The sequence below is a fragment of the Acanthochromis polyacanthus genome, chromosome 14 (genome assembly GCF_021347895.1).
Source record: "Acanthochromis polyacanthus isolate Apoly-LR-REF ecotype Palm Island chromosome 14, KAUST_Apoly_ChrSc, whole genome shotgun sequence".
Taxonomy (NCBI): domain Eukaryota; kingdom Metazoa; phylum Chordata; class Actinopteri; family Pomacentridae; genus Acanthochromis; species Acanthochromis polyacanthus.
The window spans coordinates 17,847,063-17,873,510 of record NC_067126.1 but is presented as its reverse complement, the minus strand read 5'-3'; the positions used below and the strand labels follow the sequence as shown (position 1 = coordinate 17,873,510).

Genomic DNA, 26,448 nt, shown 5'->3' with positions numbered 1-26,448 from the left:
CACAGGTTTGTTTTATTTTGGGGGGGTCCACTCCTCTTCAGTGGCTGTGCGAAGTTGCTGGATATTGGTGGGAATTGGTACATGCTGTCATATTCGCCGATCCAGAGCATCCCAAACATGCTCAATGGGTGACATGTCCGGTGAGTATGCTGGCCATGCAAGAACTGGGACGTTTTCAGCTTCCAAGAATTGTGTACAGATCCTTGCAACATGGGCCCGTGCATTATCCCGCTGCAACATGAGGTGATGTTCTTGGATGTATGGGACAACAATCTCTGTGCGTTCAAAATGCCATCAATAAAATGCACCTGTGTTCTTCGTTCATAACAGACGCCTGCCCATACCATAACCCCACCGCCACCATGGGCCACTCCATCCACAACACTGACATCAGAAAACCGCTCACCTACATGATGCCACACACGCTGTCTGCCATCTGCCCTGAACAGTGTAAACTGGGATTCATCCGTGAAGAGAACACCTCACCAACGTGCCAGACACCATCGAATGTGAGCATTTGCCCACTCAAGTCGGTTACGATGACGAACTGGAGTCAGCTTGAGACTCCGATGAGGACGACGAGCATGCAGATGAGCTTCCCTGAGACGGTTTCTGACAGTTTGTGCAGAAATTCTTTGGTTAGGCAAACCGATTGTTTCAGCAGCTGTCTGAGTGGCTGGTCTCAGACCATCTTGGAGGTGAACATGCTGGATGTGGAGGTCCTGGGCTGGTGTGGTTACATGTGGTCTGCGGTTGTGAGGCTGGTTGGATGTACTGCAAAATTCTCTGAAACGCCTTTGGAGACGGCTTATAGTAGAGAAATGAACATTCAATACACGAGCAACAGCTCTGGTTGACATTCCTGCTGTCAGTATGCCAATTGCACGCTCCCTCAAATCTTGCCACATCTGTGGCATTGTGCTGTGTGATAAAACTGCACCTTTCAGAGTGGTCTTTTATTGTGGGCAGTCTAAGGCACACCTGTGCACTAATCATGGTGTCTAATCAGCATCTTGATATGGCACACCTGTGAGGTGGGATGGATTATCTCAGCAAAGGAGAAGTGCTCACTATCACAGATTTAGACAGATTTGTGAACAATATTTGAGAGAAATGGTGATATTGTGTATGTGGAAAAAGTTTTAGATCTTTGAGTTCATTTCATAAAAAATGGGAGGAAAAACAAAAATGTTGCATTTATATTTTTGTTGAGTGTATGTGGTGGAAAGCTGCAGCACAGTAACTAATTAATACTGTGATGAGACTGCTGTCTTAAACTCCAACATGGTTGAGGAGAGTTTATGTGTCACACATACTGACAGAGCGTGGAGAGAACAGTAGACTGACAGAACAAGCATTGTCATACAATGGTGATTGATAAAGCATCTTGTTTACAGTGGCATTTATATAGCAGCACTAGCAGGTCAATGCTACTCCTTATGTTATCCATTCATTTTCATGTGGTGTATGTTTAAGCTTTCTACATTTAGTTACAGTGTTTGATGTAGCAGAAGTGCACTGAACAGTAATTTATAACAGTCTATGATGGACAGGATGAGGTGGTGTGTGAATGAACAGAGACAGTGAATGCAGTGAGTGATGGGGCATGTGATGGTAGTGAAAAACTGTCAGGGTGTAGCCATGTATCATTGGTTGACCCTGCATCTGACAGGACATCTGACAGAGATCCAGAGCTTCAGAAAAGTGAGCTAGTCCCCTTCAAGACAGGAGTACCACTACATGAACTCCTCACAAAGCCTGCATTAGTCTTACCTCTATGACTCCCACAGTCCGGCATGGTTCAACTACATGATGCTTCATAATGTTGCTGCAGTAGTTGTTTCTTTCAGACAGTCTGTATGAGACCGCATGGTCAGAAGATAATTTCACATTCTACTTTTAGGCCATCTCAATTTATTGATCTTTTCATGGATCATTATCCTTTATTTAGTCTGCTTTGGTCACTTAAGCAGCAGTGGAAGAAGTATTCTGATCATTTACTCAAACAAAAATGCCAACACAGTGGTGTAAAAATAACATATTATATCATAAGTAAAAGATACAGAGGCAGAAAAAGTGTCAAAGTAAAAGTCCTGGTTCGGTTCCTCTAACTGATGTTTTATTATATCTGTCATCTTTAGATTATTGATAATGAAGCATCAGTGTGTCAGCAGCATTGTTACTGTTGGAGCTGCTACAGGCAGAGCTGAATCAGCTACTTTATATACAGTCTCACATACAGGGACAGCATGTCTTAAGGCTGTTACATTAATAATGGGACAGCAAAGAAGAAAATAACAAAGTTCAGATTCTCTTATCTCTGACTTTGTGTGAGATTGTCATACCCTCAACCTCTGATGCCAGGTAGTGGCAGGCTCTCCTCCCTTTACACTTATTCCTACCCCTCTCCTAGGTGGACGTGAGCATAGTGTGTGATGCGGACAGGTGCTGCTGTTGATGATCAGCAAAACTGCCATGCCAGCAGGTGGGACTGATCTCCACATTACCCTTTCCTACCATAAAAGACTGGAGCTGCCACCACTCTTCGCCAGACCACTGAACTGCATATTCTGAACTCCCACCTGCCCGTCAGAACCTGCCTGGACCTTCCGCCACATTCCCTCTTCTGTCTGGGTCATCCTGGATTCCACAAACCAAGCTCCGTCATTTTCTGCACTCTCCGAGATGCCAACTGCTGCCATGCCACACACCACTTCCAGTCCCCCGCTCACTCTAAGAGTCCAGTTCAGTTTGCTGTATTCCTAGTTTTCAGACCCGTAGTCAATGTTCTCCTGAGCCTAATTATTGGCGTTAGTGTTTATTGTCAAGTTTTTTCTTCAGTCACCTGTCCTGGCTGGCTAGTACATTGTTTGGGTTTTGTTTAAATTCTGTCTTTGGTAAATTGAGTCTGGTACCTGTATAACCTCCGAGCTCTTAGGAGTCCCTACTGATTCATCTTTAGTTCATGTAACTTCCTGTTTTGTGTCCTCTGCTGAGGAACTTCCTGTCATAGCTTTTGATATGTTGTTTGTAATTTTTTCTGTGAGCTCTGTAAATAAAATCATTTTCTTTTTCTACGCTATCATGTCGCCATTGCTCTGCATCTGAGTCTCTGATTTGAATTGTGAGGTTGGTTATTTATTCTACATTGCCCATAGGTGTGAGTGTGCTTGTTTATCTCTATATGTATCCCTGTGATAGACTTACCTGTCCAGGGTGTCCTTTGCCTTCATCTTAAGTCAGCTGAGAGACTCCACCCCCCCCCCCCCCCCCCCCCCTTCACCCTAATGAGGATTCAGTGGTGTATAGATAATGGATGGATGGACATTAAATCATTATAAGATTTATTGATATGAAACCACGTAAGATGGAAAGAGTGAAAAATCACTACCAGGTGGAACTGCTAACAACTCAGACTTCTGAAATGAGAGCCTAACTACATACAGCTTCTTCTAACTTTTTGTAGCTGAGGTAACTGAAGCTGTCATAAGTTTAGTGGTGCAGAAAGTGCAATAGTTCCTTCTGAAATGTGATGAGATGAAAGTATGATGGAGAATAAAATGGGAATACTCAAGTCCCTTCCACCACTGTATTTTGTTGTGTCATTTTAAGATTGAACAAATGATAAAATTAGATGAATAGGATGTGTGAATCAAATTTAAGAGCTAACAAAGATAAGATGAGGAGACTCAACAGGTCAACTGAATTTATGAGTGCACTAAATAATCCTGTGGCAACCCAGTGGAACCCTATGGAAGCCCATGGAAGTCCATGTGTGCCCATATAAGGCATGAGACAGGAAGTTCATGTCCTCTCTACGTCTGCACTCATGAGTTGAAACTCGGGGCATGCTGAGCTAAGCAGAAAAAATGCCAACCTAGCAAAAATAAAAAGAGGAGGGGATCCAACTTTGGATACTATTACTTCATGGGCAAGCTGATTGGGTCTTAAGACGATGGGTTGTGACTTTGCAGGGTGGAAGAGGTGTATTTAGAAGAAATTTTCATAGGTATAAAAGTTGATGCAGTCCTTTGTTTCGGTAGGTAAAATCTCGAGATTTTGCTCATGTTTGTTCTTACAGCCTCTGTATTGAATAAACTTTATTCACATCAGACTGTGAAGACTGCTTGAATACTCTTTCTTGAAAACTTTTTGAAATCTCAAAGTTTGATCCAGAATTGATTTTTGACAATGTATGTGACAAAGCTGCCTGATCACTGGCCCTTCGCAGGCAGAGCGAGTCACAACAATTTACACATTACACTGTGACATCATATATGCACACATTTTCTTCCCTCTTGTGTGTCATAACTGTCTGATTTATACTGATGGATGTCCAACATGATGAGTGTTGTCGGTAACTTGAAATCGCTATGATTTTAAATCAACAGAATCAAAACACATGAGATGTTTAAATGTACTCATTTAGTGACATTTCTTTGTGAAGACAATGCCTTAATACAGAGACAATCTTTTTTTTCAAGCATTATTATTGCAACACGTGGGTGCTCGGGCAAAACAGACTTAACCTAGAAGATGAAGTTGTAAAGCACTGTATTCTGTGAGCAAAAGTAATAGCTGCTTACCAACACAAAGGGAATTTTGAGTGTCGCACGACTTCTTGGCAGAGAGCAGTCACTTAACAGAGTCATTGTTGCCTGGCAGTGTACTTAGTTTATCTAAGGATTAAACAGGTATAACATGTTAGATGCTTTAAGGTAGGTTAGCTAGCAGTTTGCTTTGGACAGAGCCACACCACTTGTTTCTCTTTGTTTTTAATCTCTTTGTTAAACTGGGCTATTAAAAGGTTCTTGCAAATAAGTGCATTTCTCAAAGTATTCCTTGGCCAGTGACTCCTGCTCAACAATTCACATACAAATGTAAACATGTCGTTTGCATATTTCATATGCACATTTGTAATACATTAATACTTTTGTCTACTTCCTAGGTACTACTCCTGTGTCATATTATAATACTGTATGTATAGTGCATGCATTGTTTATAGTCTGTTCTAGTTTGGTCCGTTGCATTTTGCTCCATTTCTGTTTATCTCAGTTCTGTGTATATACATGATTTTGTGTTATTTCTTTGCATTGTTATAACTGAGCTACAAGTTGTACCTGATAATGTAACAAATCATTTTATGACAACCTCCTCACATGAATTTTGACAAAACTGTGACATTACAACAAAAAACCCTTCATGAGAAATGTGAAAGGGAAATGAAAAAAACATCATAGTTGGGATGAGACGCTCATCTATGCTGATGGAAAAAACACCTAAATTAACTCCAGTACTTGAACTCTTGCAGATTTAAAAATCTACTTGGCCATTCAGGCCAGTAAGTGCAGGCAGTGATTAATGCACACAGACATGCAGTGTTGATGCACCGACTCTAAATAAGCAGATCTCGCCTGCTAAATCATTAATGTAGGTGTCCTCAGGCCATGACAGACTACCTCCTCTCTTTAATGTGACTCCCAAGGTGAAAAAGAAATGAAACATTAGATTGAAATGTTCTCAAACAATCAGTCCTGCGAACAAATGTGGGCCATTTGGTTCTGTGCTGCCATATGTGCTCTATACATCAGCATAACTCACTGTTTTTCAGATTTTTTTTTATTTATAATCATCACTAGAGGACAATCACAATAACCCCGGAACCTCAACCCCGCCCTTTCCCTTTAAAACAGCAAAAAGAACAAGAACAAGCATTACAAAATCCATCCTAAGAAGAAAATCAACAGCTGAAAGGAAAACAGAAACAAAACTAAAAAAAAAAAAAAAAAAAAGTACAAGACATCCAGGTCAAATTAATCCATCCCCATAGACTAAACTTTCTATGAGATCTGACATCTTAAAAATATATTTATATACACACTCTGCTGTATTGTACTGTACAAAATGTGGCAACACTTGACACATTCCCTGTAGACATGCAAATACCTTACTGACACTGTAAAACTGTCCATCTTAGTACAGTCATCTTCATTTATTTCCCATATTGTTTACTGTTTTCTTGAATTCCGGCCATCCAAAAATAGGGGAAATGTCTCTTTAATCTGGTGGAGATGCACTGAAAATGATCTCACACCTTCTTAGAGATTCCATCGCTTCATTTAAGATCAGATCACATATTAAGATGGAGAACTTTTGCAGTGTGGTGGCCTGAAACTTTAATTACTATATGGCCGATATCCATACCTTCATCCGGCACTCATAACTTATTTGTGACCATACAGCTGACTTAGTGTTTTAAGGGTTTCTAAACTGACTGCAATGCTGTGTCTCGAGGACCTGAGTTGACATAGGTTAACATGACACTGCTAATGGATGACTACCACTGCCAGCAAGTAATATTACAGTATGTTGAACCTCATAAGGCATTGTACATGTCTACACAAGACCCCTGTACAATAAAGTGTGACCTCTAAAGACTGTTTCCATTTTGGGTGGGCGATGACGGAGGGTTTCAGCAGGAAATTGCACTTATTCAGGATTGGCTCGGGTCGTGGTGAACTTACGTGACTAAACATTTTCGCAGATGACTGGAGCATTTCCTTGTGCAACAATATAACAACCGAAGGAGAGGTGAGATCAAAAGTGTACATCTGTGTTCTTTTCTTCCCAAGTGCTACCACACATGAGACTGACATGGCAAAAATGAGTGAAGCTGAAAGGAGGGGATAAAAGAACCATGCACTTGGTTAAGTGTGGATGACTGCGGCCCAGAGAGCCTGCAAGAGATGGAAGCAGTCTTCCGTGTGCTTTGCCGAGAAACAGAGCATCCCGAAACTGAAATGACTTTATGCTAGAGGGCAGTTCCTGCCTCAAGTCCCGGCAATGCAAGTGTCACTGTTGTGTCCTTCAGTTAACTTTTCAACACATTTATACATACAGTCACACACTGGAGTGCTCTCTCTCTCTCTCTCACACACACACACACACACACACACATACAATTACACTCACACATGCACACACTCACACACCTTAAGAGCATTAACAGCTCTATCCCAGTGTCCATGTCTGACTAAACACTTGGTCCAAATGCGAAAGGCCTTGACGGATTTTAGCAAAATTCTTCAAGCTCTGCCAAAGCTCTGACCCACTGAGCCTTTCGTCTACTCCTCCTCTTCCTCCTCGTCATCGGGCAGCGGTAGCAACTCCTCCTTCAGACACTCCCTGTAGAAGCTGGTCAGTGTGCCGTAGAGGTGCTGGCGACTCTGCTGAGAGAGGAAATGGCCCTCATCTGGGTAGATCTGTAGAGCAAAATGAAATTATTGCATCTTTCAAATTATTCTTACAGCAAAATGTGTGCTAGCAACTCTGCAGGTCATCTAAACTCTGTGGAGTGTGTCTGCGCCTTTCAGCTCAAGCTTCCAGTCTTATATCCAACAGTTTTATGGCTTTGGTCCACTCTTACCTTTTTTTTTCATCCACAGCAAAAAGCTTTAAAAATCTACTGTACTCTATTAGCTCAGCACCAAAACAGCAGGCAGCAGACAAACCCAACAAACTGGTGAACATAGTGGAGGATTTAGCAGCTAAAAGCCAAAAGATTTTAAAATCAAGTACAGCTGTGATTTTGATTGCTTATAGTCTTTACACTTTAAATTAATGAAAAAGTAGATGTGTGTCTGCTGCATGTGCATTGTTGCCAAGGTGTTAGCTTTATTAATGGAAAAGGGGTCAATACATCAGTGTTTAATTTTCAGCTTATTAGTCGGCGGAGTTATGTGACAATCAGCATTGATTTGTTTGTCGATCTGTCTGTCTGTCTGTCTGTTAGCAACATTAGTCAAAAATGGATTAAAAGATTTGGATAAAATTTTCAGAGAAGGTAAGAAATGACACAAGGACCAATTGATTAGATTTTGGCAGTGATGCGGCTAACAGTCCGGATCCACAGATCTGTTAAAGTCGGAAATGATATGACTGAGCAACCTTCGTTGAGTACTGCACTCTGAGTGCTTTTCTACTTTCTGCTGCTCTCAGGAGGCCAAAAATTTCATTTATGTGCCATAAGATGTTTCCTCTAGTGGCCGCTAATTTGCGGTACTTAAAAAACCCTGGCATAACACTGGGACTAGGGGCTTTCAGGCAGTTCAGTGGTTAAGATGTATACTGTGTAATTGCAGTCAATTTGATTCCCCAATAAACTTTAATTTATGCCATACTCAAAGAAATTGTACTGTATGATTGGCAAGGGTTCATTTCAGGTTTCCTACAGCAGTTGTGATTTTTTTTAAAAAGGTTTCTTTTAAAGAACAGGAGTTTGCTTTAAATATAAATTGCAGCATTGTGAGCTGACAATTGTTAAGCAGTCCAAATCAATGTACTGAGCTACAGTAAATGACTCCCTGTTGATGTCAGTCCTCCAGCAGTGTCTTTGCCTTTACTGTGTTCCTCCAGTTTAAACCCTCAAAACCTGTGGTCTCTGATTGTGCTTCATTATTTGTGCAGGCAGGTGTAGCTCTGATCTCACATGGGATTTATTCTATATATTTCAACTCTTTTATGTGATTCTACATACAGTATATTATTTACATGATGTTGTATATATTGCAGCTACATTATACCTAGCATCCACAACAGTTTTTCTTTATTCGGTGAATTGTTGGGACTGCACTACACACCTGCATTGAGTAGTTTGCTCCAACTTTCACAAGGTTCTTGACAAGCTCAGCAGTATGCTGAAAGTGGATGTTGGCTGCGGATAAAGAAATAAACATGTCAGCAAGATTCTGAATTCAAACTAGGAAAAAGAAGAGACAATCAGATTTTGGAAGGATGGAAATACCCCAAACAAATCCAACATGCATAGTTCATCAGGGAATGTTTTCCTTTGGAAATCCCAGCATCAATTTAGATAACCAATTTTTGCTTTAGTCTTTTGATTAAAAACCATTTCCCTCATTATGCTCCAGGACTGCATGCTTCTTTGTGCTCAGCAGTGATGCACACAGATACCATATTTTCTTTCTATCTATGATTCTTTTTTCTCTTACCATCTGCTGTGCCGTGCACCAGCATCAGTGTCTGCTCCCTAAGCGCTTGAACATTCTGTAGCACACTGGAAAACTGCAAGGAAATCAGAACTAGTGAGTGATAATGAACTAATAGATACAGATAAATAGCACTGGCAGAAAATATGCAGAATGCAATCAAATAGATAGTATTGTGGTAGACTATATTCTACATGCAGATACACACTGACGGAGTCATTCAAATTAATTAGAGATCTTGAAGTGATAAAGTGTCTCCAACAAATAAACATTATTTTCGATGCTTGCAATATCAAAGTTTGTGCAAATTCTGAGGAAAATGCCACAAGCAAAAAAAAAAACAAAACAATGAAGAGTATACTATCTCCTTTCAGATTTGTTGTAGGTTGTTTACAATGTGCTCGCACAAAACAGTTTTGTTCTTCCCCACCGCCTCTTTCTTATCACAGTGGAAAAAACACCTCTGATAGCTAAACATCAACAGGCCTGAGAGAGCCAGGCAACCCTTTTGCAGTGGCTTATAACAAACCTCCGGCATGTGATCTGACACATGGGTGCGCACAGTAACCAAAGAGATGAGTGACAAAATCCTACCGAGCATGAAAAAAACACAAGAAAAAGCCAAGCATCGCTGCCTCTGACTTTGATAGCAGCAGCATTCGGTAACTGCGGGAGCTTAACTGTAGGTGTGTCAGTGATGTTACACTTTCAAAGATCAACGGCAAACAAGCGCGGGGAGGCAGTAAACACGCACCTGATATCTGCTGTCATCCCGTAATGGCATGCCAAGGTATCGCTCAGAGAACGCTGATGCTGTGCAAATGAGAAGTGATACATTGTTAACAGTGCCACTAGTAGACAGTGCTTCAGCTTCAGCTAAGTACCCGAACAAAGTGGACTTTCTGTCATCCTGAGCCCAAATGAAATACTTTCAGTAAGGCGGAAATACACCTTGTGTTGGTGAATGAGTCCTCAATGTCACCTCACAGTTGTGGAGGACCTACTTTAAGCGGGTTTATAGCTAAAAGACTGATTCACTTCACATTCTGTCCTTTCTGTCACACCAAAACAGATTCTTTGGTTGAAGATCAAACTTACAGAAATATCTTTTGTTTCAGCCCACCTTCACACGAACAATCTTTGACTTATGCTTGCCTTGCCAGTTGGATCAAGGATATACACTGCCTGTCCAAAAAAAAAAGATGCACACTCTAATATGTCATTGGACCGCCTTTAGCTCTGAGAACGACACACATTCACTGTGACATTGTTTCGATAAGCTTCTGGAAAGTCATAGCATTTATTTCTGTCCAGAGTTTTCTCCCAAGATGTTGTATTGATGATGGGAGAATCGAACCACTGCACAGTCTTCTTCAGCACATCCCAAAGGTTCTCAATGGGCCTGAAGTCTGGACTCTGTGGAGGCCAATCCATGTGTGAAAATGATGTGCCATGCTCCCTGATCCACTCATTCACAATGTCAGATCCATGAATCCTGGCATCTTGGAACATACCTATGCTATCATGGAAGACAAATTCCACTGATGGAAAGACCTTCAGTATATTCAGGTAGTCAGCTGACCTCATTCTTTGGGCACATAACATTGCTGAACCTGACAAATCCCACATCATAACCCTAAACTCCACAGGCTTGTAAGCACTAGGCATGATGAGTGCATCACTTCATCTGCCTCTCGTCTTACCCTGATGCGCCCATCACTTTGGAACAGGACTCATCAGACCACATGACCTTCTTCTATTGCTCCAGAGTCCAATCTTCATGCTACCTAGCCTCACTGATCAGTGATTTTCTGAGAGCCACACAGCTGTTTCATCCCAATCAAATGTTCTTACTTTCATTATAAAACATAGCCGTGAGTTATACTGTTGATTACCTATGATTATCTAGGAGTTTGGTCCACCCACATTTGTACCTCGAAGATGATGGTTCACCACTGTCCTTTGAGGTTTTAATAATGTGTTGGATGGTTCTTAACCCAATTTCAGACATCTTCTTGGTAGTTTTCTTTGCTGGATGCAGACCAATAATTTGACCCTTCTGAAACAGATTAACATTCTTTCCATGATCACAGGATATGTCTTCTGACATGGTTGTTGTAGAAATGAGAAGTTCCCCACTGTATCAGGTAGAGTTAAATAAATTCTTGCAGCTGAAACATATTCATCACTGCAGTAATTATCCAATGGAAGGCTCTTACCTATTTGCGTAGTTAAATCCAAGTGGTGACTTTTCTTTTTGAACAGGCAGTGTATCTTTTTGTGATTTACAATCCAAATGTAAAGTCAGTTTGATGAGGACTTGTCAGAGAGATTTTATACTCACCATAGAGCTTCCAGTCCGTCACTGGTGACATTGCACTTGCACATTTAAACAGGCTGTCAGTAGACTTGAGCATCATTAATGTTATGTAGGCTCCATAACCCTGATCAAGCAAACAGAAACAAATAATTAGCTCAAATTCATTCATTTAACAAGTACAAACTTGACCTTATATGTAATCACAACAGTTTTTCAGTACACATTTAACTAAAGAGCTTCTTGACACTTGGCCATGTCAACACCGAGCAGTTTCTGGGTGCATTTTACATCAATTTGTGCTCATTTTTCAACACCATGTTAAGCCCTGCATCTTTATGGAAACAGCGCAACTAGTCGGCTAGGAGCAGACCAAACTAAAAAATGTCTTCTATGTAGGACAATAAAGTTATATTTTGTCATCATTCATAAAAAGGAACAAAAATCAAAAGTTTAATTTATTTTCTATTATTTTTTATTATCTGACAAAGAAAAATGAAATAGTATCAACAGGTGAAGCATTTTTTTTCCAAGTGCCCCCAGGTGTTACTACAGATATTTTACTATTTAGATCTTTAATTTCAATCCTTTTTGCTCTGTGCAAACACACAGCAACATTTTGCAATTTTAAGCTGAAATTTTTGTTTTGGACAAAACGACACATCACACACATTTAGTACAGAACTGTCAAGTTAGAAACCCAACAATTCTGTCTGTTTCCACAGTTTCTGACTCTGGCAATGGTGTAGATTTGGTGATTAAAAAAACAAAACACAATTAGACAGTGGGGTTTGGGGTTCAGTTACATGTGTGCAATATGTCATTATGTTACATGAGTTCTTAGACTGGGGATTGACATGATCAAAAAACATTGACTCACCTTTCCAAACACTGCTATCCTCGTCCGATCAATGTATGGAAATTTTATCATGTATCTGGGAAAAACATACACATAAGCATGGTTTAAAATCCTTTCAGAACACCTGAAAGTCAGCAGCAAAACAGGTGAATGAGGCTAAATGCTATGACATGCTTTATAGTTGGCATGATCAACCAAGGTATCGTCTGACTCATTATTGGGCACTACTGATCGTAAGAACATGGTACTTCCAGAAAAGTTACCATGGTAGCCCTTCTGGACATTGGTAACCAATGGACATTCCCTGTTCCATTACCTGCTATTGTTATCAAACAGGATCGTCAACACAATGTTGTCTCCATCTTGGTGAACAGTAAAACTTTATACTTAGAATTAAATGGAAGAGTACTGGTCACCATTGTTTAACATGTCTGTTACTACTGCATTGCATTGTGGGACATTCATACTGGCATCAGAGAGAAAATGTATAACAAGGGAATCTAGTGCCACATTAAATTCCGCTATTTTCTGAGATAACAGCTCAGAAGAAAGCAGGAGCTAAAACGTTGAAATCCTGAAATCTTCTTTGGTTTCGTTTCACATATTGGTAGAAACATACACTACCAGAAATGTCCTTATTTTTGAAGGTAAAGCAGTTTTTTTCAGTGAAGATAACATTATATTAATCAGAAATACAGTCTAGACATTGTTAATGTAGTAAATGACATTCTAATTGGCTGATTTTTAATGGAATATCTACATAGGGATACAGAAATCCATTTCCAGCAACCATCACTCCTGTGTTCTAATGCTACATTGTGTTAGCTAACGATGTTGGAAGGCTAACTGATGATTAGAAATTAGATTGTGTAATTATGTTAGCACATGAATAATGAGTTTTCATGGAAAACATGAAATTGCCTTGGTGACTCCAAACTTTTGAACAGTAGTGTATGTAAAAATATTGTTCTACCTGACCAATAGTGCGTTATAGTCATGTGGATTTTCAGTTGATTACTCCCAACCGAAATTATGAAACATCCAATAATTTTAGAAATTATGTGTTTATAAAGTCAAGTGATTTTATTTTTACTGATTTTATTTTTTACTTTTTTTTTTAACATGTTAGATATGGAGTGCATATATAATTATATATAAAAACAAGAGAATGGTATTGTCCTGTAAGCCTTGTCAGGATATTTACTCATGCTAATGAACATTTCAATAAATCTGTTAGCTCAAAGCCCATGTCAATGTGACAACATACTCTACTGCTGCAATCTGGTCCTGGACATCAACAGTTCCCAGTCTCTGGTGAATCTCGTGCAGGATTCTCTGACCCTGAAAGCCGCTGCCCCGGCCGTCTAGACGAGCCACTATGACGCTGTCAGAACTGACCAGGACAGAATCCCAACTGAGAGCAAAACGGTCACTCACAGTCTGACCACCAGGAGCGCCATCACTGAACAGAGGAAAAACATTTGGTTAAGCTCAGATTTCCTGATTTGGGAATAAAACTAACTAACAAGCATGAATGCTCCATCAAAATTACTTTAGAAAACTAGAAAAAGTTCTGTGGATTTGTTTAATTTTGGAGTGTCACTTTGCTTGGAACTGTTACTTGTGGATTAATACACAGTTGGCGCTCTAGTGGGGAGCAGGACAGCGTGTTCAGGGTTGATTCACAATGATCGACAGTGTGTGTCCGTGGTAATAAAGCAATATGTCAGCCAGTACAACAGTGTGGCTCACTGATTTGTTTCTAGTAGGTTTTGGACAACAATGGAGCTCTGTGGCACAATGGAAGAAGATACATCAGGCTTTGGATACACACACAGCACTTGTTAGCAGGATCATTGCTGGTTCAGATATTGAATGTCCACAGCTTTGTCAGCCTGGCATGTAAACATTTCTTCCTTTCAGTGCAATTTTTTTTTTTTTCACTGCTCGAATATTCAAATGGATGTGAAGAAGAGTCAATCACAGGGCGCCACAGAGGTGCCCTGTGATTGACTTCCCATTTACTCTGGATGCAGATTTCTCTACTGTCAGGGTTTGATTACAACTAGGCCCTCATACATTAAACATGCACACAATTTCTGTCTCAGTACTCAATAATAATAATAAAAAAAATATACAAACACAGGCTAGAGATTACATGAGATATAGAATCTTATACAAATAGTACATACACCAGCAACAGGAGTCCATAGTGACGGGAATCAGAGAAGTCTGGTGGGTAGGAGATCTTCAAAGGTAAATCTGTAAAAGAAGCAAAATGAAAGCATTTGTACAACAATTCACCTGTTATCCACAGTAACACTACAGGAACCAATTCTTTATTCTCACCAAAATGTTCCATTGCAACAGTTCTGAAGTCAGTCAGCTGGATCCGTTTGAACTTCAAGGCTGCCTTCAGCAAAGAGTTGTTCTCAAGAATGTAGTAATCTGTAAAAATGAGGGCAATGTGTTTAAAGGATGAAAGAGTCCCAGAATTGCTGTCAATAATCTGACTGCGGCTGCATACAAATAACCCATAATAACACAAAGAATTGTCTTTCCAGCTAGTAACATAATGAGATGAGATGGAAAATGCAGGTAAGACGGAGAAGATCTGGGTCGTGTGGATCGTTTCTGAAATAGTCTCATTTTGTGGTCAATTTAGAGAGATTGGGGAGCTGAATACATTTCTGGATTTCATCTTTTCTGCTCTGAAAAGAAATTGGACAGTTGTAAATTACAATAAAAATGTACATGTTTTCTGCCTGAGAATTAAAAAAAAGATGGATTCATTAAATACCTCACGGTAAAAAGAAAAATCCAAAAAGCTGAATACATTTTGGGCTTTGGCAAAGGAAACAAAGAAATTTGACGCCGACCTCAATTCTGGCCATAATAATTTGGTCATTGGTCGTAATGTCAAACTTGGATGAGCACAAAAAATACAATCAAAAGGTTCCCTTTCTGGAAAGCATTTTACGCACAACAGCATGCTCCTTCTGGCCTCTAAAACAGGAGCCCTGCTATTTTCTCTACACGTAATAAACAATGACTCTCTGATTTGGCCATTTCTCCATTCAAGTCATCTGAGAAGCAGCTAAATGAAATGGAATTCATCCAGCATTTCTAATGGAAAACCCAAAATCAATAGACGTCTCATTATGAAACCGCCAGCGGCCTTGAGTTCCCAGCTGTGGATGGAGGGCCTGTCCAAATAACCCTGGGCAAATTGCTTGCTTTTCTGCAGCACAGCTGTTAACTTTTTGAGGAGGAGAAAAACATAGACATACAGTCATGGATAACAAGAAAAAGCATGTGTGTGTTGAGAGTTAATGCTGCAGTGCGTGTATGGCATGTGTGTCTACATTCATGCCTACAGGGAACAAAGACAGGGAAAATGGGCTGAAAGAAGAAATCTGGATTTGTGCTAACCAGTGTCAACTCACATCATACTGTGTCAGGCAGGCTTTTAACACTTCTAGCTCAGATAAAAGAACAGTTTCAAAAAGAAAAACTCATCAGCTGCTAATTAAGTTTTACACTGACTGTATTTCAATAGACTCTGACCTGAGCCTTGGCCCTAATCAAAGCACAGACTACAATCAACAGTCTGAGAGTCACGGAAAGGTAAAAAAAGAAAGGGTTCATGTGACAAGGTTTAGAGAACATTCTTCATTGCCTTCATCTCCAGCAGGGTGGGAAATTTCAATGGCCTTCTCTAGTCCTTCAGGCAGTGTTAATGTTTTAACCAGTGACAGCTTACTTTACAAAAGAAATGAAGACAAACACTGAATACAAAATAACCTTTGACGATTAAAAAAAAAAAAGAAAAACACTAGACAAAAAATTATGGGAAAGATGGAAAAATAGTTGAAATCTTTAAAACCAAATCTTGATGATGAATGCATCTTCATGATCAAACTACAGTCTTGATCATTCATTCACTAGGTGACGTTAGCACATCTCAAAACATGTGAACATTGCGAAAAAAAAGTTAAATATTTTCAGTTAGGTTTTCAATAAAGTAAAAAGTTAATGTATTATATAACCTCTTTTGTTCACATTTCTATAATTAAATAAGGAAATTCAAAATCATTGGAGTATTTCAATTCAATTCAATGTAAAAAAGTTGAAGATTTCTGTATTCCAAATCCTTTTGTTAAATATTCTTTATTTTAAGGTACTTGATTGCAGATTTAATTTGCTATAAAACATAATCATCAAAATTAAAGCAAAAAAAGATGCTTGGCATATTTTACTTTACATTTAATGAATACGGAACATATGAAAATGGACCTTTTTGCATTAAATTGCAAAAATTTTAACTTTTCATTTTTTGAGACACACTAGTCTTTGGTGAAGGCTAATTTGGTTCATTTTCCTTGCTGCATTTTTATGCACTTACTTTCTCTTGAGTAAAACCTTTACTGTCTGTATTTTTCCCCTTTAGACCTCATACAAGAACATCTTTGTGTTTTAATCCTAAACTTGTCTCACTTTTTTCTGTTTGGTTTCCCTAATAGGAGTGAACCAAGATGGATTCAAATGCATTGCAAAATCCTTCTTTGTATGTGTACAGTTATGACAATATCATCCATCATGATCATTCTTTTGTTGCTTATATATTTGAATTAGTACATTTTATTAAAACCCTAATCATATCAGTGTCTAATATGATCAGAGTTACACAGCTGGAATGGATGTAGCAAGACTGTGTTTCTTGAGAAGAAGCCCGTTCGGTTTGAAATGTTTCTTTTATTTCTGTTTCTTTTTTTTTTCTTTTGTTTTACATTTGTTTTCCACATTCACAAGTTACCTCTTAGATGGAAAGTTAAGAGAAATAAACGTACTTGAATTATTGAGGCTGTGTAGAATCACAGTAGGAGCTCCAGGACCTACAAGGGAAAAAAGAAGCTTGTAAGTCATTTTAGCAATATACTCTGTTCCTCTGTAATTACGTGTGCTATTCATAGATATTAGGATCGTTTTCAAAATGAAGACCTTTTCAAACTAAAATGATAACACAGCATTACAAATGGCGCCTTGCATAGAATGTTTCCTCTGTAAAGATGCTACACAGACACTCCAGTGCAGGCAGCTGTCTTGTTGTGTTCGATTTTGCGTGTCACCTCCCCTACCTTACCTGAATCAATTAGGGGTTAAAGGTCACTCACACTGCCTCCCTAATAGCCTCAGACTGTCAAATTAAGTCAGTTCTTTTCAATGTCCTTCTGCAAAATACTTAGTCAGAGGTTAATAGGATGGCAGGTTTGCTCAATAGCTCAGCTGCAGCTGAAATGCTCCCTCGGCAGCTGCAAAATTCTATTATGCACCACAATATTCCTCCAACTCCCCTTTCTGTGAACTACAACACAGACTTTAGCCCTTACTTTACTTCCTTTCTTGAACTTATCTGTTGGTGGGCTGTATTAGCTCTGACCTTTGCATTCCGTGTCACACAGAAAAACGAGTTCATTGTGTGAACCTGCCTGCTTGAAAACAGTAAGCCAATCAGAAGCGTTTTATGAGTGGACTTAAAAGGCTTGTGCTGCTCTTGATGAAACATGTCGGGACAAGCTTGTTAGGATTATGTGAACTTGGCCCTCTGAAGACAACAAGCCTTCTCCATTATTTTTATTGCTTTTGGGAAAGGGAACAGCGTTATTGGCCAATGAATCATCACACCAATGCCCAAATGCATCTGAGCATGAAGCACTTTCATCTGCTCAATATAAATTGAAACCACAAACAACATAAGTTACCCTCTATTAAATAATATACTTGTTCCCCAATAATGAAACCTAAAAGTAATTATACACAATAGAGTGGCTAATTGTTTCATTTTATGACTCTCATTTGGAACTTACAAGAGATTCATTTCAGTCTGAATAGTTGGAGAGTGACAGATTACAATGAGCAAACCCTGGCATGTGGCACATCACTAAATGAATGCTGAGTAAATTAGCAACATAAAACACGGTATGATCCCTTGTTCCAAATAAATGTTTACCTGTTGCCATTTGCAGTTGTGTTGTCATAAACTGGACGGAAAACATTCACTCAAAGGGAATAGCTACCAACAAGCACTCCGGTCTATTTGGATGATCACATTGTTTTGCCGACATTTAAGGCAAATTGCAACAGTCGTGATGTGTAGATTCATGATGGCATCCTACGATTTGATGTTCCTGCATTTTAAAATGGTTTAACTTTCTCAACAGAATCTTTTTCTGCTCGGGTTCCCTGAAAAATCACATTAACAGCAGTTTTGTAGAGTTTTACGAATCATAACCGCACAACCATCGACCTAAGTGAGTGAAAAGAATTCTCTGGGTGAAGGTAACTACTGCTGTGCTGATAAGACACTTTTCCCATATATTGTTAAAATATTTTTAAGGACTTTTGCACTCTGATAAACACAGCTAAGCCACAAACTATTTATGTCAAATTTTGATTGGTTGGTTTCTATTTGACCAACAGGCCTCCTCTTCCTAAAAGTGACATTCAAAACAGTGCCAAAGGGAAGTAACGATCGCATTTTCTTTTCAATACTCTCTCTCAGTAATTATTGGAAAAGCCTTGTTTGCCACCACAACAACTAAACAGTCAATAGAACTGTTAACAATCTCTTTGCATGTCTACAGTGGGATTTTGTTCCACTCTTCTCTATGACAACCTCTGGGTCTTTCAGGTTGGAAGGCTTCCTTGCCATCTCTCTGGCCTTTAGTTCCTACAATTCTACAATTCTACAAATCCATTTAGCAGACACTTTTATCCAAAGCCACGTACATCTGAGAGTAGATACAACAGTTCCCTTCACAAATTTGTGTTTCAAATTTAAATTCAGGTCTGCTCCAACTTGTTTATACTGTTTTATGTTAACTATTTCATGACCGCTCTGTTGCAGATTTATTGCTGCCCAAGGACAAGGTTTTCTGAGACTGTGTCATGTTTTCTTTCAGAATCGTAATGTCCTCCTTTTTTCTCGCACGATTTTGACAAGGTTGTCTGGTCCACTGGCTAAAAAAAACCTCAAATCATTACATTCTCACTACAATGTTTGACTGTGGAGATGGTGTTCTCAGGATTGAATGCTTCTTCTTTCTTTCACCAAACACCTTTAGTCACTGTCCATGTGGAACAATTCAGTTCAATTTAATTCAGTTTTATTCATATAATGCCAAATCAAAATATAGGTCATATCATAGCACTTTAAATAATAAGGTAAAGTCCTTACAGATTTTAAACAGAGAACTCAACAAACCCAAAATTTCATTTAGATTCCCTTTGAGCAAGCGCTTGGCCACAGTGGAAAGGAAGCAAAAGTCTTAATTCTGCCAGGAAAGGCAAAAATTACCAAAAATCTCAGACAGAACTACACTAAGGGAGGGCGGCCATCTGCCTCGACCCTAACCAGTGGAGGCAGATGGTTTCTCTCTCTGATAAACCTTGTTCAGTGTCTGCTGGAGTGTCTGTCTTGAGATGTTGGTACAAAAACAGCTCATATTTATCATTATGGTCTTGGTGGGAATCTTTGGATTGTTCTTGGCCTTTCGTATTTCCATTCTTGCCAGTACAGACAACACTTTTGTCATCCCACCAAAACCTTTGAGATGTGACACAGTGTAGTTTTTGCCCTTGTGCTTTTTGAATCTGCCAGTGGCCAGTGACACCCGATGACACTCGGATATCGTTTTGTTGTCTTTCCACACCCTGTGATCAGCCACAATGTGCAGCTGTGTCTGAATGATGGACCTTACTATCAAGTTCACTAAGGTCTTTGGTTTTCAGCCATTGTGATTGACTCGTAACTGACTCGAGAACTAAGACATTTCCTGCGATGTATAGTGTATTAGAATACTTCACAACAACATCAACGTCTGTTAACACAGTGTCCTACTGCTGTTTGTCACATGCTTGTGTCATTTCCAACTAAATCAAAAACATAATAGAATTTGGCATGACTATGAATAATTGTGGACTTAACTGTAAAATTGCAACAAAAGAAAAAAAAAGAAAAAACAACAACTTTAGTTTGCTGGTTGTAGAGAAGACGCATGGGTCAGAGGTCTGTGCTTGGTCAACTGAGAAAAAAAAAATGAACCTCTAAAAAAGTAAGGTTGCAGTCGAATGTATTTGTTTCTCCCTGATCAGACAGCTTGGATAAAGATGGTGTGGGTGGAAGCAGACTGTTATCTGAGGTTGTATAGCGGGTGGTATCATGCGCCAAATTGCTGTAGTTTTCTAAATTGCATCCACTTGTGAACCACAATGTCAAATCCCCGAACAATTTTCTCATATTATTCTCATAATTATACCCCACTCATTTGGAAATATGTCACATTATGGAGGCCAACAACACTCTGACTGATATTTGACTGGGAATTAAACGGCAGGGACACTGGAAAAACCTTGAAGTAGAATGTCTGATGGTTTACCTTTACAGTGGAGGATGATGTGCTGGTTTGTGGGGCTGATGTCAGCGTCAAAGTATAGACAGTGAGCTTTATTTAGCTCACATGTCAGACACCTTCGTGGGAACAGACCCACAGTTTTCACACTGAGGAGAGACAATCAAAAAGAATATTAAGTAAATGCGAAGAAATCTTTTTGAAAAGCTAATGTAATGCTGGCATTGCCCTCTAATTAAGGCTTAAAAAATTCCCTTAAGAGACCAAAATTACTAAATCCTATCAATCTAAAAAGCATCATGGATAGATACTCTTCTATCATGTTACCAAGGAGGTGAAGATTTTAGAGATCAAACAATTAACCAGTGTTCGAGGAAGTGTTTGACAGATCAATAATGAAAATACCATTCCCTGGCTGAAAATCAAGCTGTATATTGATTTTGAATAATCTTTGCTGGCAAAGCAAATAATAAAGCAACAATATGGCTGTGTTATGCATTTTTAATAGTTTTTGAGGTGGTCACTGGTAGAGAGAAGTAAGATATATCACACTAGGATTGCACTGTCAATACTTGTTTGCAGCATAAATTCATTCATTCATGCATAGATGTTTAGTTCTTGATATTGTTCCAAAGATAAAATAATAGCAGTGCTGTTGTTTAATGCAGGCATATTTACTATTAATGGAATGGTTGCTTTCAAAAACTCCTGCATTAAGGTTAGTATCTTAAAAGGTGAGACGTCTTAAAAGGGGACAACAATTAAAGAAAAAACTTGGAAGCATTATTAGGGACAATGATAATGACATAAACCTGAAAAGTTGCCGTCTCCGCGGTGAACCCTCTGTGCTGAGAAATAACTGTCAAAAGGAAATGAAAGGCAGTTAGTGTATGAAAGAGAAATGCAAAATTAAACACTGAGCCCTCTTATCTTGGTTTACTGATGCATTTAAATACCAAACACACACTCCTGTTTGGAATATCCAAAGTGAATTAAAGGTTCAAATCAGTGTTCACTGTGTCAGATGTAACTCCTTTTTTTTGTTTATTTGCTGTTTTTTTTAAATGTGTTTGAAAAATGTCTACAGCTAGTTACACTCACAGGTTGTCGGTGTTCTCATCATAGGCAATGATCTTGGTCACCTCCCAGTTTCCTGACGTTAGATGTCGGACTTCGTTCTGATCTGCTCTGAACTGAAAGAACCAAAAGAAGATGAGGATACAGAGGGTCATTTATCTGAGCTTCTTCTGATTCTGTGTGCTCTGTTTGAAGTTCTATGTTGCATATTTCAAAGTGTCTGTATCAGGAAAAACAACCCTACTGGTAAGTGGTCATGACATTTTTCTGTCAAAACTAAATGCCAAAGCCATTTTTGTTTAATTATTTTAGACTGGGGCTTATCGCTCATGAGAATCTGAAATCCTGTATCTTAAATTATTGGAATATTTCAGTTCAAGTTTCACTGAAATATTTTTTAAGCAGTATAAGTTTCTTGGTTTGGTTCAGGAAACATATCCACAATCCTGGAAGGAATATATGGTAAATGATTTTTGGCTCCATCCTCCAAATAGTCACCATTCACAGATGTTATATTTGTGTTGTGAAATTAATAATTGTAGTGTCACAGCCAGATTTTCTCATTTTCTCATTACAGACTCTATCCAAATTGCTTCCTTATGACATTACTGATCAAATTCTGGGATTTCCAAAGGTCAGTTACAATTACACAGTATGCTGTGTGTGAAGCCTGCTGTTTAGAAGGAGGATGCTCTCTTGAAATCTACTTGTATTTGATGGTGGTTTTGAAGTCTTTCAGTTTAGCCTTAAATTATTCATAGCCATTCCAAATGTTGATTTACAGTAAACTTTTATTTGATCATTATTTTCTTTTTAAGTGGAAATGACATAAAGAAGTCACAAAAGACATTCTGCTGAAGCATTTATTTTAATAGCTTCATGTTATTAAAATAAAAACCCTATTCATGAGTGTCTCAACTAAAGGCAAATTAATTAATTTATTAATTTAAGAAATATGGTGTGACTAAACATGATCTTGATCGACTGCTTTTCAACTGTCATTAGAATTATTCAGGAGGGTAACAGAGTCTGAATACAGCCGGAAAGTTAAACAGTGTCATCACAGCAACCCTTAGCTAAACACATTCTGTGGAGATGTCCACAGTGGTCATCCACACCTACAGTGGGCCTCATCACCATACTCAACAACACTGTGTCTACTGTAGAAATTTTCAGATTTCTGGGATTCACTCTCAAGATCTCAAGTGAACACTCAACATTGACACAATCAGAAGAATCCCCAGCAGAGGATGAAGTCCAGCTTTCTCCAGCAGCTGCTGATCCAACTTCTACACCATAATAATCCAATGTGTTCTCTGCAATTCAATCACTCTCTGATTTGGATCAGCCGCCAGAAAGGTCCTAAAAAGGCCACAATGTTCAGTAGGGACTGCAGAAAAAGATCACTGGAGCCAACCTGCTGCCCATCCAGTACTTAAACATGTCCAGATTAGGTAAATGGGCAGGTAACATCACTGCAGACCCATCACTCTGCTCCAAATCTTCCCCTTTAGCAGGTGCTACAGAGCACTGAATGATAAAATAATCAAATGCAAAATCAGTCAACCTACCTTGTGGAGTGACTACAACAATGCAGCATTTTTAAGGTAGGAGGTATGTGTCAAACACTCCCCAGGGAACATTGCCCTAATCATCGCAGGCTACATGGGCCAGCCTTTACTCCCCAGATGCATCACAAAGCCTTGGGTGTCCTTAATGCTGGAGCTGGTTTACTAGTTGTCCTCTGTACCTCCAACTTCTGATAAATTCTTGCCAGGGTTGTAGCTGAATAATTCTTGATGCACATCTAAATGGACCACTAGAAGTCATGGCTCATGATTCTTTGCACTACATACTTTCATGGCTTTGTTGCAGTTGGGTCCATGTGACCAGATGACCCTCAGACAACCACAAACAACAGCCAGGTAGTTATTTTTTATTTTGACTAAACACCAGAGGTTGATGAGCAGTAGATCAAAAAACACCATCATAAATTACACCTGTAACAGTCACATCAGTCATTTGGAAGACATTTCTAAAAAATGCTTTTTAATTTGAACATGAAAACATCTTGGCATCTTAAGTCTTGACCCATGCAGCTTCTTTTAATTATCGAAACATCTGTCAGATCTGACAAATCTATTATAGACTAAACAGTCTCAGCCATGATTTATTTCTCCAGTCACTAACCCTGCATGAATTTTCATTCTGGAGAGACTCTTCCTATAATTGGAAGACACTTTCAGTTAAAAATAAATAAATGAAAAATAACTGCAGAGAAGCTATTCACACTTTAAAAAACTGCCTTTAAATAACTCTGTTTGCTTCTGCTAACATTACTGAAATCCAGCATGAAGCTAGAAGAATTCTGGACTTTGTGTCTATGTTGTAGCAAAAAATCAGAAAATAAGTAAGGTTAATAATTAATGCAATAGCCAAAAAATACAGTTTCTTGACTGCCGCAACACTGTTGGTTTTACAACAGCATCAGGATCACCTTAGCTGTGGCATCTATGCAACATTCATGTTTTAAACTTCGGGCTATAGTTTAATTCTTGGTGTGTTAGTGTGATGAGACACTGCACTGACTTAAAGACAGCCTCATTATTATTTTCCTTTTACCTGAGCAGTGAACATGGCGATGTGATGAAACTCTCCACGACCTCCTTGTTTGACTGGCACAGTGAGGAAGAATCTGTTTCCATCTTTGGAGAACACCGGTTCTTGGTTCTGTAGACAGCAAAGAGGCATCAGTTCCACAGTGTGTATTACACAACTAAATCAAGTAACTTGTGCCTGTTCTGGACTCTGAAAATCAAAATGTTTCTCGAACTCTCTCTGATATTTATTCATTTGTGAATGATGCTCTGAAGCACGCTGAAGTATCCTGTTCTCAGAGGCTAACATGGACAGTCAATAGCATGAACAAATGGCCTCCACAGTCAAACCACTTTTTTTCACCTGAAAATAGCACTCTACAATGATTTTATTTGAATAAATGTTCATTTTGTTACTGTTGAGACTGTTGTGTGGCTGTGCGAATGAAGCCATTTCCAGGAAGGAAATGGGTAGTTAGTTTAACCAGCAGGAAGAAAAAAAAGTACCATTTACCTCTAACTGAAATTCTGAGAAACATGTCTTCACAAGTCCAGCTCAACTGTCCTGTCCTCTGCGACTGCTGGAGCTTTTTCCAACCCCTAAAATCACCCTGCTAAAGTGATGTCCTTAGAGTTTTCTAAAACGGGGTTTAGGGAATTCAAATTTGCAGTCGAAATCCTGTATTACAAATTGTGTTAGAGACCCGCTCTGATTAGAATCAAGATTTTTTACCTTGTTAACGGGTCTGTGTGATGTGCATCTACCAGAGGCGATGGGGTATTGCAGTTCAGAAAGACAATCTTTTGATCAGTCAGCTTTCTCAGTTAAAGCTAAGAAAGCTGACAAACATTAGAGATTCAGGAAGCTTTGCACTGTTTAACACCAGCCTCAAGGTTTGGCTGAATGTTGCTACTTTTGCTCAATTTACATACCTAAAAAAAATGTTACTACTGAAGCTAACAAACAGAAAGTCATAGTTTGGGTAAATTTCCTAATCTTTGGCCAAGTAACAACAAAAGAAATCATTAATAATCTTATGAGATACGTTTGGTACAAACTGAAAGTGGTAAAACCAAGTTGCTCACTATATATCTCAGTACCACAAATGAATTCAGATGGAGACCCAGAATGAGCCTTGAGCTTTTCCAACGAAGTGCAGTACAGCTTGTTAGCAGAGGCCCACTCTCTGCACTGACACGACCTCACAGTCAGTAAATGAGCAACTTTCAGATTACCACCTTAACAAAGACCAGCAGCTATGCGTGCCAAGATTGTCAATTGGTTAAAATACCCACTGCCACAGCCAAACATGTATGACTGCAGGGCTATACGATCAAATCCGGCCGAAAACTTTCCTCCTCTGCTTCCTCTAATGCTTTGAAAAATACTTGTGCTCAGAGTAGACAGCATTCACTCCTTTAGAAGAATTAAACACATCCAAGGTAAAGTGCTTCATTCAGAACTCAGAGAAAGAATAGAGATTAATATTTCACTAAATCAAAATGGAGCTGAGTGTCATGTTTTGGCCTTGTTGGATTTTATTTGATGCCGAGTTACTGAATGTCCATGGCTCTTATGACACTACTACACAAGCACAAAGGATGTGGATGGGATAAGTACGCTACAGTGCAAATCACACTGTGCAGAAGTTCATCCTGACAAGAACAGATTAATTACATATTCTCTTTCAACTACAAACATAACTGGTGCTGCACATTTTTGTATGAGCTATGTGTACTCAATGAAAGCCATAACTTAAAAGGCTGTCTTGTCTTATTGATTTTCGACTTGTCATATACACCCAATGTACTTCGACACGCGATGATGAAGTCAAAGGCCAAGCAGCAGGAAAGACTGGAAGAAGAGAATGATTCAGGAGTCCTTGCTGCTGCTCACCCTGTGTTTGCATCATCAGTCATTCTGTTTCTGGTACGAATATAACATAGCGTGTTCATAGAAATACATAGAGATGAGTAAGAAGTTGTCCGCTCTGTCACATAATTGAAAGGGTATTGAGGCAGACCTGTCATCAAATGGAATTACAACACGTTTTTTTTCAAAATGATTGGTGACCATGATGCAAATAATGGAGAGAATGTTACCTGCTTGGAAAGCCAGAGCTCAGAGCTTTCTTCATGTCTCTGAAAAACATGTCAGAGCAGAGTGTCAGATTGTGTG

At 39.1% G+C, this 26,448-nt stretch overlaps 1 protein-coding gene across 1 annotated transcript in view; it reads right to left on the bottom strand.

The window, feature by feature from the left end:
* Window positions 1-4,406: 4,406 nt before the first annotated feature.
* The window catches only part of LOC110969391 (inactive dipeptidyl peptidase 10-like), a 282,362-nt gene continuing 260,320 nt past the window's right edge, over window positions 4,407-26,448 (bottom strand). The window contains 15 exon segments of the mRNA XM_051958998.1: window positions 4,407-7,262; window positions 8,640-8,713; window positions 9,012-9,084; window positions 9,763-9,821; window positions 11,353-11,452; window positions 12,206-12,260; window positions 13,452-13,646; window positions 14,377-14,446; window positions 14,534-14,632; window positions 17,035-17,079; window positions 20,623-20,744; window positions 21,408-21,454; window positions 21,693-21,788; window positions 24,295-24,402; window positions 26,373-26,411. Of these exon segments, the coding sequence (XP_051814958.1) occupies window positions 7,125-7,262; window positions 8,640-8,713; window positions 9,012-9,084; window positions 9,763-9,821; window positions 11,353-11,452; window positions 12,206-12,260; window positions 13,452-13,646; window positions 14,377-14,446; window positions 14,534-14,632; window positions 17,035-17,079; window positions 20,623-20,744; window positions 21,408-21,454; window positions 21,693-21,788; window positions 24,295-24,402; window positions 26,373-26,411 (1,320 nt within the window). The 3' untranslated portion in view covers window positions 4,407-7,124.